General features: G+C 33.8%; 2 protein-coding genes across 13 annotated transcripts in view; one reads left to right on the top strand and one right to left on the bottom strand.

The window, feature by feature from the left end:
- The window catches only part of HMGN3 (high mobility group nucleosomal binding domain 3), a 1,231,743-nt gene that overhangs the window by 392,610 nt on the left and 825,895 nt on the right, over window positions 1–13,238 (top strand). The window lies entirely within an intron of this gene.
- The window catches only part of TTK (TTK protein kinase), a 68,556-nt gene that overhangs the window by 51,971 nt on the left and 3,347 nt on the right, over window positions 1–13,238 (bottom strand). For all 5 annotated transcript variants that reach the window (XM_050789630.1, XM_050789629.1, XM_050789626.1 and 2 more), the window contains exons 3-10: window positions 12,504–12,726; window positions 12,049–12,155; window positions 9,623–9,766; window positions 9,016–9,130; window positions 8,765–8,837; window positions 8,580–8,674; window positions 7,184–7,271; window positions 5,957–6,080 (exon numbers count right to left, since the gene is read on the bottom strand). In XM_050789630.1, coding sequence (XP_050645587.1) covers window positions 5,957–6,080; window positions 7,184–7,271; window positions 8,580–8,674; window positions 8,765–8,837; window positions 9,016–9,130; window positions 9,623–9,766; window positions 12,049–12,155; window positions 12,504–12,726 — 969 coding nt within the window. The remainder of the gene's footprint in view (window positions 1–5,956; window positions 6,081–7,183; window positions 7,272–8,579; window positions 8,675–8,764; window positions 8,838–9,015; window positions 9,131–9,622; window positions 9,767–12,048; window positions 12,156–12,503; window positions 12,727–13,238) is intronic.

The raw sequence follows: 13,238 nt of genomic DNA, 5'->3' as shown, positions 1-13,238 counted from the left end.
AACTATAAAATTAAACAGTCTTCTAAAGCTAGCTCTCTATTTTATCTTTTCTTTTCTGCCTGCTTTGAATGTGCTATTATGCTACTTGAGTTGAGATAAAACTCACTGTTTAAACACCACTTGGAGAGTTTGGTTTTTTATTTTTCTTATACAGTTCAGCCAGTTACGGTTATAACAGAATCATTAGTAACTCATTTGCAACTGAAGAAAAAGGGGAAAAAAAGGATAGAGGTTTTTAAAACCAAACTGCCATATAGACTGCTTTACCCAAATTTTGGTTGACAGCTTTCCTTAGATTACCTATCAAGGCAAACAAGGTTTAGCCATGTGAACAGGTTCCAATTTCATCAGAAAAATAATTTGGATCAGCTATCTTTTATAAAGTGGTGAGTTTGCATTGCTATCTTATGGCTAGATTCTGAGGTAAAAGCTATTGGATCTTTGTGCCTGTATGTATACATGTTTAGACATGTGTATATGTACATACATGTATATGTTGAATCTAGCATGCTACCAAATTGGCTTATAAGTAAATAAACACTCATAAATTAAGTAAGTCCTAATGCTTTTCAAGTTCACATGAATCTTTGGTAAATTAAATTGATTTTAAAATTATTAATAAAAATAAAATGTCTTCAGAATCATCAGCATATATTTTTATCTAAGTATTTTGACCAAATGGTTTCATATTTGTCTATGTCTATATATTAAGATGTCAGGGTTTAACGTAACGGTTATAAGACTATAAAACACAGTCAAAAACAGACTAATCTTTGTGTGATTTTTTCGACAAATAAGACTAATTTAATTTAGATTGGTGGTTCAATGAAAACAGCTCAATATTCTGAGTTGCCGGCAAAATACATTTACTTAGGTTCTTACTTAAGTGTTCACCTGTTACTCAGACTTTAAAAATGGTTAACAGGGAAACAACTTTAAATAATGACTAGCTTTGTATAACATCTCAGTTTTCAGAAGTAATCTAGATATACTGTTAAAAATGGAAAAAGCTCAGGGCATGTAAATGAGATAAATGCCTGTAGTGGACTTTCAAATTATTCTGAATTAAGTAATTGATGCTCATGAGATGTCTGGGTCATTTCCAATTAAGAAAAAATTATAATATGGGAAAGCATGTTTCAGAAATTGCAGAATAGTCTTTTGAAGGTAAGAGCCTGGGCATTCTCCAACTGCTAGCATTTGGTTAATAAAATTGCCTTCCTTTCATTACACCTCATTTCTCGTCTTTTTTGACTCCGAGTAGCAAGCAGCTGGACTTAAGTCAGTTACAAGACTTCTAGTTTAACATAAAAATTTCACCTTATGCAAGTTTGTAATTTATTCTCTCAAAGGTCTATAAACAAAACCACCTCAACAATATATTTAACATTCTATAAATATACAATTCCATTCCTTTCATTATAATGGATGCAAAAGTCCTAAACAAAATATTAGCAATTGATATACAAAAGGGATAAAAAATTATATCCAAATTGGGCTTATTCCTAAATGCAAAGTTTGCTTAACATTTGAAGGTCAATGTAATTTGCCATAATAACAGAATAGAGAAGGAAAATATATAATTAACTAAATAGATGCAGAAAAAACATCTGATAAAATTCAACACCCAGTCACACACAAAAAAACAATTATTCGTAGCCTAGATATAAAACAGAACTCACTCAATTTGACAAAAAGTAGGGACAAAACCATACAGCAATGATATTAAAGATAAAGTATTGACAGCTCTCCCTTAAAATAAGGAATGAGACAAGAATGGCACCTATCATCCCTTTCCATTCACTGTTATACTGGAGGTCATAGCAATTATAACAAGGCATAGAAAAGAAAGTTAAAGGGATTCAAAAGGAAAAAAGCTGCACTATTTTATCTTTTTCTTTTTTTTTTTTTTGAGACGGGGTCTCGCTCTATTGCCCAGACTACTAGAGTGTAACGGCATGATCTCAGCTCACTGCAACTTCCGCCTCCCAGGTTCAAGCGATTCTCCTGCCTCAGCTTCCCAATTAGCTGGGATTACAGGCACCTACCACCACCACACCCAGCTATTTTTTTTTTTTTTTTTTTGTATTTTTAGTAGACAGCGTTTCACTATGCTGGTCAGGCTGCTTTCAAACTCCTGACCTCAGGCAATCTGCCCGCCCTTCTCCCAAAGTGCTGGGATTACAGGCGTGAGCCACCACGCCCGGCCAGCTATACTATTTTCAAACATAACTATGTACCTGTAAAAATCCAAAAAATGCACGGAAAACTATTAGAATTACTCAGTGAATTTAGCAATGCATGAATAAGTAAAAATCAATTATATTTTTTATAAACTAACAACAAAGTTTTTTTTTTTTTTTTTTGAGACAAGGTCTTCTTCTGTCACCCAGGCTGGAGTGTAGTGGCATGATCATGTGATCATGGCTCACTGCAGTTTCAACCTCCTGGGCTCACGTGATCCTCTCACCTCAGCCTCCTGCGTAGCTGGGACCACAGGTACATACCACCACACCCAGCTAACTTTTTCTGTAGAGACGAGGTTTCCTATGTTACCCAGGCTAGAAAAAGGTTTTTAAAAAGATATCATTCATTATCACAGCATCAAAAAATATCAAGAATATTTGATCAGCATTAAAAAAATATTCAACAATAAATCTAGCAAAAGATACACAAGATCTCTAAACAGAAAATAGTTATCTTGTTACTTTAAATGACTGAAAAGGTATGCTAGGTTATTGAGCTGTAAAACTTAATTGTAAAGACATCAATTTCTCCCAAATTTCTTATAGGTCAAGTTAAATATCAGTCACAATCCCACTTTTTAAAGTGGTAACCAAAAGGTAGATTCTAGTGTTTATATGGAAATGCAAAGCCCAGGAATAGCCAAAATAGTCTTGAAGAATAAAGTTGAAAAATTTACACTGACAGATATCAAGACATAGTGCAGCTATTAAGAGAGCATTAGGCCTGGTATGACAGCTCACACTTATAATCCCAGCACTTTGGGAAGCTCAGGTGGGCAGATTGCTTGAGCTCAAGAGTTTGAGACTAGCCTGGGCAACATAGCAAGACCCCATCTCTACAAAAAAATTAAAAATTAGCCAGGCATGGTGGCACAGGCCTATAAGTCCCAGCTACTCAGGAGGCTGAGGTAGAAAGATCACTTGTGCCCAGGAGGCAGAGGTTGCAATGAGCTGTGATCGCACCACTGCATTGCAATCTGGGTGACAGAGCAAGGCCCTGTCTCAAAAGGAGAAAGGCAAAAATAAATATGGAACAGAAAAGAATCCAAAGCCAGACACCATACATAGAATCACCTAATTTACAACAGGTCAGTGAGGTAGAGGAGGATCTTTTCAATAAATGGTGCCAGGTCACTTGGATATCCATTAAGGGAAAAATAATGAACCCTGACACTTGATCTTACACATATGTAAACATCAAACTTAGGAAAAATATAAATCAGAAGGTGAAAGGTAAAATGATAAATCTAAAAAATATGGAAATATCTTGCCTGATGGCAGGGTATAAATCTTTCCTTACTGGAGACAACACTTCCTTTTTGGCCCAGAAAGCATTAGCAGGCACCAGAGGAATCTGGAAATAGATTTTACTAGTTTTCCACATTTTCCTGCTTTTAAAGATTGGCACTGTTCTCTCCTCTGTTTTGCCAATATTTAAGATTTATGGCTCTTTTCAAAATACCATTTAAGCAAATCCACTGCTTGGAGAGAAAGAAATACTTCAGAACTGAACCCACCCAGGTGATGGATAGAGCACATGTTAACAAACTTCTGCTTGTTTTTCTATTGTTAATCGTTCTTGTATTTTCAAGAGAGTGTCTCAACTAAGAAACTAAAAAGGGAAAGAAAAATAATTATGCCTTTTCCCTTACAAACACATATTCCAACTAACGATTTGTATCTAGATCATATAAATACCTCTTAACAATCAATGAGAAAAAGAAAGCAAAACCAATAGAAATATCAGCAAGACTGCAACCTGGGTGACACAGCTGCAGTATGTTAAAGAGAGTATCCACATGGCTAATAAATACATGAAACAATGTTCAAAAGCAGACATTAAGGAAATGCGAAATGCAAATTAAAACCACAATGAGATAGATACCACTAGATAGCATCAAAATGCCTAAAATTAAAAGCCAACAATACAATGATTGCAAAGAACAGAAGAAGGAGCAACATAATTGTTGGTCTAAGGTTAGCACAACCACTTTTCAGACTGTTTGGCACTATCTTCCAAAGCTGAACACACGCATATCCTGTGACCTAACAATCCCACTCTTGGAATACACTCAATAGAAATTTGTACACATGTGAATCAAAAGACACCAAAATATTAATTAGCAGCATTATTCATTAGACCAAAAATTTATCCATGTACATGTGAATAAACAAATTATACTATATTTACACTAATTAAATAGCATATGGCAATAAAAATCAACAGACTATACATCCTAAAAACATGGATGAGTTCCATAAACAATAGCAAGTAAGCAAATACAAGAATACACACTGTATTATTTCATTCTGTGGTGTTAGAAATCAGAATAGTGATTACATCTGGAAGGAGAGAGGTCTTGACTAGGAGGTGGATCAAGGAGGTTATTGAGGTGCTAGTAATGTTCTAATTTTGATCTGGCTATTGGTTACAAGTATGCATTCACTTGTGTTATTTCGTTGTGCAGCACTCTTGTGATGTGGGCAGTTTTCTGACTGTATGCTTTATTATATTAACAAAGTATTACTGGTACAGTGTAGACAATAAGCATTCATTTAAAACATTAACTTAGGTACTGAGAGTACTATTAACAAGCATATTTGATAAAGATGATTTTCTCAATCATACCAGTTATGATAGATGCCAAGAAAATACGAAATGTAAACATTTTCCATCAAACGCTAGGAATAAGAATCTGTTCCCAACCAAAATAATGGTTTTTTGTGTGTGTCCCTGTTTGACTGGGACTGAGGCACTCTTGGGATATTGGGCATTCAGCAAAGTCCCTGGCAAAGGCAAGCCTCACTTGGTCCCAAAGTTCCTCCTCAGTCCTATTAAAATGAATAAAAAATTAATACATCCAATCTGGCAACCTCTATCTGGGCAATGACCATCCTATTAATGATTATTTATGATCTGTTTAAATATATTTTTAATGGTACCCTGCATTCTAAAAATAAACACAAAATCTAACGGCATTCAAAGTCCACCTAGTCTTATTTCCTATTTGCATACTACCCATGTTACAGTCTGCAGCATAACTAGACAGTCTCTAGTTCCTGATTTTACTCATTGTCTGTGTTATCCTCTTCATCTGAAATACTCTAGTATTTCCCCCCATTTAAATCCGAATTAGTTTCTTCGAACTTCACCATCATCACAAAATATTTCCTTATTTCTCCAAACCAAATTAGTTCCTCAATTTCTCCCTCTTCTGAATTCTCATAGCATTTCATATATGCGGCTCTCATGACAATCTCTACATTCTATTCAGCATTATATTTATATATCTCTGTGTATCTCCCACACTGGGCTGCAACCTACTTGGGACACTGTTTTATTAACTTACATATCCCTAGAACATGTATCACAGTACTCATGCAGTGGAAAACCAAACACTTGATAAAAGATGAGAGTTGTCATATAAAAATAGCTCTGTATCGCTTTCAGAAAGCCAACTGAGAAAAATAACTCAGTTCCATTGCATTTTCCCTCCACTCTTTCTTTTATGCACCTTTTAGGTAAATAAATTTCCTTTGCTACGGGATTCAATACTTTTCTTATATCCTATATAACTGAACTGAAATTCAAGATAAAAGAACACAGACATAGTTTCACATCATAATTCTTGGGTGGCTAGTCTGCTTTCTCAAGCTATCAAATGTTTTCTTAACTAAACATATAAGTCTACTGATTTTGTCACTCTTACCTTCTAATTTAGCTCGAAGACTTGATTCAGTTTTATTCTTCAGGGTTACTGAATCAGTAATAATAAGTTCAGAACTCTTTTCATCTGATACCAGAGGTTCCTTGCAATGAATATTTTGAACAGACTACATGAAAAAAAAATCAAATAAAGTCCCATAAATAGTAGTACTACTAATTTGTCTTACTGTTCAATATACTAAAGTCTTATGTATATATAGATTGCTCGTAAAATTTTCTGTTATAATTACATGTAGACTCACAAACCCCCAGCAAAGGTTAATTGCCTGAATTATTAATTAGAGGAATGGGAAGAGTCATAACCATAAATCTGGCCAATTTGCTTTCAGTGGATGTATTAATCAATTGCTAATATTTCACTTAAAGATGGAAAGGGTTAGAAAGTTTAAATTCAACATAGAGTATGCCTCATGACAAGAAAAAAGATTTAAGTATTTTGTTACTTTGATGGCTATTTTATTACCAAAAATAACAAGTCAAAATTAATAACTGTATAATTTAAGACAGTAGTTACTCTAAATCCAGAGAGCAATCTTTTTGATACAATTATGCACTGTTCTCTAGGACAGCCAGGATTAGAAAAAAATTAATACTTAAAGCATAGATCATGAAAGAGGGAGGCATTACAAAGAACATAAAATTGAAAAGACCCACAGCATGATGCCAGGGGTTTAACTCAATTATAATAATAGTATAACCACTAAAAATCACAGTGTAGAAGGAACTAAAATTATTTCCTTTATGTCCACACAGTTACTCTGCCATGTCAGGAAGTCAGGATTGATCATTTATGTCCTCACCTCTGCCCTAACTCAATTTACTCTCTCATTTTTCTTTTTCTAAGATATCTTACCAGAATCATATGATTAAACATAACAAAAAACAAAACTTAAGACACAATAGCTCCCCCAGTCATGTATTCCCAAACCCAGGCCAACTATCTGCTTAAACACATGCATAATAAATACTACTTCATGATTCTCTTAAGAGACTGTTGATCCTTGCTCTACCACTTTAATCTTGGAGAAACATAGTCTAGGACTTCTGCACCGACTTCCCACTGGTAGTCCCACACCTCTTGGGGTATGGAGGAACACTGTTGGAGATATATGAACTATTTATAAACCCTTTCCCCAGAAAAAGCTCCATGAATCCTGATCTTCCCAGATCAGGAACCCTTGCTTCATATAATGACATAGAATTAAAATACCTTTAAATTTCTCAATTCACAGGAATCATTTCCACTTGGTTTAGATCCGGCCACAACCAAATCTCGGCATTCTGATCTAGAGGTTTGTCTTTTACCCATGAAACAAAATAATTTTAATATTAAATTTGAAAAAAAAAATTTCAATGTATTTTCTCATCTTAAGTTGGATTTTTAATATAAATACTTTTTATTTAAAAAAACTCTTAAAAGGACATTTTTTAAAGTGACATAATTCCAATACAAAGGTGACAGCTAACAAAATTAGGTGCTGGGCAATGACAAAAGTGACAAGAGATAGGTGATTGCCTACTTCTTCATTATCTAATCAATAGCAATTGGAGTTAGGGTTAGACTGTGGGAAAGGCAAAGTATGTAGATGAAACTACATTTCCATTTACAAATAGCTAAAGGATAAGAACCAGGGTACAGCACTTCTGTGGACCTCCACAGTACCTAGCATTGTCTATCAATAATAGGAACCAAGAAAATGGCTGGAGTTTTTCTGTTTTTATTTTTAATTTTTTGGAGTGGGAGAAAGTCTCCTTTATTCTTGAGCTAGGTATTTGAAATAGAGATGAACAAGATGGAATGATAGTGACAAGACTTTAAAGCTTAACCTTGACGACCAAAATGTTCTTTTAATGTCAATGTTTAGTCAAGTCTAAATATAATAGAAATTTAATTATAAAAGATGTTAACTAAAAACAATCGTTGTATTTCTAAAGTTTATTTGCAAAATGATTCTCCGGACTGTAATGAGCCTTTTCTAATATAAATATTACAAATGGTGGTCAAAATTAAGAATAGACCAAAATAATTCTCCTTTAGCTGAGCTAGATGCTACAGTTCCATTTCTTAACAGGGAATAAACACACAAATTGAGGGAAGGGGAACACACTGGATGTGATGAACAGTATTTCATCTGTACCTAACCTGTCCCACTTCTTGAAGCCCTAGACTCTGAAGCAAAAGAATCATCATCTTTCCCACTGACAGCAATTCTCCCCTTGAACTACCTGGAGCAAATATTTGTTCCCAGACCTCCTTCTACCCATTATGGAGACTCTCGAACACAGCAGGAAGAGATTCTTAGCAGACAGCCTACCCATAAGTGAGAAATCCTCAAATATCAGTCTTTTAAGCTTAATGTTGGCTTAATATTTTTTCCTAATTTTTAAAGTTCCTTTAATGAATATTTTTAATGAGTGAAAAGCAAAACAAAGTTATTTTCTCCACTCATTCCTTTGTTCCTGACAGCATTTAGAGACTCAGTATCTTCTAAAACTGAATAAAAACTTAATCATAATTACTATTACTCAGTAAAAGACTTTAAGACCATTCTGCCATCAATCCTCACATATGGACAACAAATTTTAAAAATTAAAACTCAACATACCTTTTTATAAAACAAGGTACAACTGAATCATCTGTCTTCGTATCACAGTCTGGGCTATTTAGAAGGTTAACTGGGACTCTTCCAAATGGGCATGACTAAAAATATTTTGAAAGATTAAAATAACCAACTAGGAAATTAAGACTTAACTATCACCACCTTAATCAAGCAGATTGAAAGTAACTTACCTGTTTAGTTTTGTTGGTTTGTTTCAATGAATTCCGATAACCTATTTCTGCATCTTGTGGGGGCATGTTCTCTCTAAACAGAAAGAAAATACCCCCAATTTTTCCAAGAATAATATTAATCTGTATTTCTACTCTACTGCTAAACATTATCACACACGAAAACATATATATAGATACACATAATTAAATTAAAAAACACAGAGGTATTTATATAGAAGATGAACATATAAAAACTGTTTCCATTTCCTTACCCATACAAAAACCTGGCTTTGGTAGTTTGTCCTCTGGAATCACAACTGTTGTTCCTATTCTGTAAATGCCCAAGTGAACTGGAAAATGATTCTTGGGCAGTTAATACCATAGATGCTGTAAAAATTTTGAAACGATGATTAAATTTGTTAGAAATAAGAAAAGTACAAAAAAGTAATCTTATAAATAAGAATATTTTAAAAGTCAACTCATAGTAAATACTTGATCCCAAGTAAGATATGCAGACATGAAGATGTTACCAAGATAATTCTTTAACTACTTCTTCAAATTCTCTTAAATTATATAACTATTTCCCCAGGGTAAAAGCACATTCTGTATTTCCAAAAGCAAAAAAAAAAAAAAAAAAAAAACCATTCTCTTGCTTAGAGTTGTTTTTCATGTGTTAACAAAAGTTTATTTAGCAAAAAAGACAAATTTGCACAGGGTCGTAAACACTTTTTTACTTCTCAAAGTCTTAACTTCCTTTACAACTTAATCTTAGACTTTAACCATTCTACATAAATAATACTTTTCTATAAAATATTATCCTGAATCTTTATTTGAAGTACTACCGACCACAGAAAAGTATTAGTATACATTAATAGTTACCTGATAAAGTCTTCTTTTCCTCCTCTGAAAGCAGCTGCTTTTTTTGGAGGTTTAAATTCCGTAGGGCAATTTCCAGCATTTCTAGTGGTATTGCTCCACGTTCCACAGCTTTTTGAAGAAGTTGTTTACTTTTTTTGACATTACCTAACAAAGCAAAACATAATTATCATTTTTAGGCAGTAATCTTTACCCACCACCCAGATATTTATTCATCAGGACCTAGGAAAAAAACTCAAAAAGACTTTAAAAGAATATTTATTCCAAGGCACACGTATTTTATTTCATAGGCAAGTAAGCAATCTCTCACTTCTTATGCAGATAATCAACTCTCTTCTGATAACAATGCATACCAAATAGTTTCCTTGCAACATGGAGCTGACGTAATCGTGCGTTAGTTTATTACCACCATCCACTTTCAGAAGTAACAGAAGTGTAACAAAGCAGTTACCAAGAGGGGACAGCAAAGGTCAATCACAACAGTTAGAAACAGGAGGGTGTTCTAGATATTACAAAAGTGCCAAGAGCATCAGTCTCTTACAACATGCTGTAATAAGTATCATTTATAATGACATTTAGTTAAGGGAAGGATGACATCTTTTGTTAAACAGTATCTTCCATCAAAAGAATTTTGGGGGAAAAACGTAATAAATACAGATTAATCTTTAGCTATCACACTCAGCTATATCAGCCTGAAAAAGAATGCAGAATAACGGAGGAACTATCACAATTGTCTTTCTGAGTATGGACCGATTACCAAACAAATTGGTAAACTTACCCCTAGCATTTGACTTATTTTAAATGCATACATCACATATCTTACAGAATATTATCAACATTTATGGGAGTCACTGAACTATGCTATGCACTTGGCACTTAGGGTATAAAAATGCTTAGGAGATGATCTCTAGCTTCTGGTAGTTTATACATTTTTAAAAATATCTTTGATAGTGATTAAGTCTACATTTATTCAGTAGTGGTAGAATTTCATGTGTTGTGTATTTTAGCATGACAAAAGAGAGAAAGGCTTAGATTAGAATTAAGAAGCTTAATTAATCAGAGAGCTTAGTACTGAGATCTGAGATTTCTTTAAGAATCTGGTAAAAACTGAAATGTCCTCCATCCCTATAAAAATACACACACAACAGACTGTGCATAGGATTTCAGGGATGTTGCATTATTTCCTGACAGTCAAGCCATCAACTGTGCTCAAAATAATCATAATTTGACCACAATGCACTACTGTGCAATGCATCTGACCACACTGCATCACTGTGCATTACCACCACACTGCAGACAAAGTGGTATAGATAAAGTTCATCTTTTTTTACAGATAACTCAATTTAAGTTTCAATATTTATGTGTTCTAAAGATGTAAAATTTATGGTTGTTATTAAGAGCCACGATACCTCAAGAAATTTTGAAGTAGAATGGAGAGAAAGAAGCCTTGCCAAATTTTCTCTAACAAGCAAGGAGGAATCCATTTTTCTAAGGAAGAAAGGGATAATAGTTCTAAAAAGTAACCTGACAGAGCAAAGGACATATTGGAGAAGACAATTACTAGGACTCAGAAATCATCTGAATGGGTAAAAATTCAGGGTTCTCAAATCATTTCTGAGTCATATAATTCTCTTCTCCAGCCTCAATCCTGGAGAATACTCTCCAGTGACCAATCCCTGCTATGGAAACCATCACGGGGATTCTTCCAATAGTGTTAATATGTTTATCACTGGCAGTAAACTGGATCACAGTTGTAGCAGAAACAAGGCAGTGGGAGAATGGAAACACCTGGCCAGAGAGCAGACTGAGGATGTTATCAAAAGGCCCCGGAAAATGAGAAAAGACTAAAGAATGGCCAGGTTAAAAATGTCTTAGGAAGAGATTGTCTTGGTCTTACCCAAAAAAATCCAGACTATGAAGAACCAAGTGAACAAGAAATAGTTTCTACAGCAGTTTACTTATTTTAAAGAACTACCAGTTAACGCTACACACACACATATAGTTTACCTGACCGCTAAGCTACACAGCTACACTTTAATGTACATTTTGGTGCTATGAAACCATAGCATAAGAAAAGTTTATGTAAGCTCTAGATACTCAAGCTAGAGCTTAAATATCTGATATCCTTCTTCCTACAAATACTCAGTGAAGCAGCTACTTTCCTTTAGACATTTCCTGAATCTAACTAGTAGCACATAGACAATGTTCATGCTCATTTCCCTGGATTACTCTTTATACATGGAAAAGCTAGTATAACAGATATTCTTGGCAATTACGTTTAGGTGGCATTTTCCCCCCCATATTCTCATCTGATCAACTTAATGCCTTTTGCCTCAAATTTCCACTGCATATATATGATTTAATATTAGAATGTAAGTTGTAGTAAGTTATCCTTTACTTAAAATTTGAATTTGACATTTTCAGATTACCTTGTGACAGTTCAAATTGTGCAAAAGATATATGAACAAAAGCAAATTTCTTGCAGTTTGCTCTGGCCATTTGAAAGTAGTCACGTGCATCATCTGGCTCTTGAATACTGTAATAAAAGATCTGAGTCAAAATTTAAGAAAAAGAACACAGCTACTTAAATTTGATAATGCTTCATTCAATTTTCCAAAAGACATGGGATATTGCTTTTTTCTGTGGATAAAATTAAATACTAGTAAGTTATTTTTTAAAAATCTTTTTAGACAGTTTAAGTAAACTTTTGTGGAAATGTGCATAGAAAAGAGTTTACATTAGTCTCTTGTTAATTATAAGCAAAAGTATTTGGTAAAAAAATATTAATTTTCTCACAATACTGACATGTTTTTATTTTCTCCCTTTGCAAGGTGGTTACATATTATGTAACATAGTTAAACACAGTTAAAATGCTAGTACTTACGCTTTTAATTCAGCAAATCTCACTTGAATTCTAGCAAAACTCTCATTTTGGCCATATTTATCTGGGGGAAGTGCTTCAATTGCTTGACTGTAACGACCAATCAATTTATTTAAAAGAGCATCACTTAGAGGAACACTGTTTTTCTCTAGTTTGAGCAACAAACTCAACCAGTCCTCTGGGCTGTTTGCCATCATCATAATTTGGTTAACAGTTCCCGAGTTATCTAAATAAGGGGAACAAAATATATCACAAGAGAAGACATAAAACAAATGCCAAATTGCAGTTTTCCTTCAAAATATAGTCAAGCATTTGTACTCACAGTATCAATGTACACAAAGTCCTTGTAATACTTTTTAAAATTATAAAAGTTCATATAAATGTAAGTAACTTATTTATTGTATATTTATCTTTTATCTAGGTATACTTTATCCAAAAGTTACATATTTTGAAGAAAAGAAAAAATCTGAAAAGTGGGATTTTTTGTAAGTAGCCTTTAAAAATTGGATGTAGTTTAAGAAAATTTTATGCTGTTGCAGGATAACTACAATTTTAGCATCCTACCTATCCATAGAAAACTAAATCTCTCCCACCACCACCTGTACTAATTAACTTAGAAAATTCTCCCTTCAATGATTTTTTCATTAAACTTACTGCTCCGGTCCTAATATAATCTTCTTTACAACCTTACTCATTCAACATTATCTCCGTATACCTCATACTTACTTGTAAAACAAC

This window comes from Macaca thibetana, chromosome 4 (assembly GCF_024542745.1).
Source record: "Macaca thibetana thibetana isolate TM-01 chromosome 4, ASM2454274v1, whole genome shotgun sequence".
Classification (NCBI taxonomy): Eukaryota; Metazoa; Chordata; class Mammalia; order Primates; family Cercopithecidae; genus Macaca; species Macaca thibetana.
The sequence above is the reverse complement of the archived record's forward strand: the minus strand, read 5'-3'. Positions and strand labels throughout refer to the sequence as shown.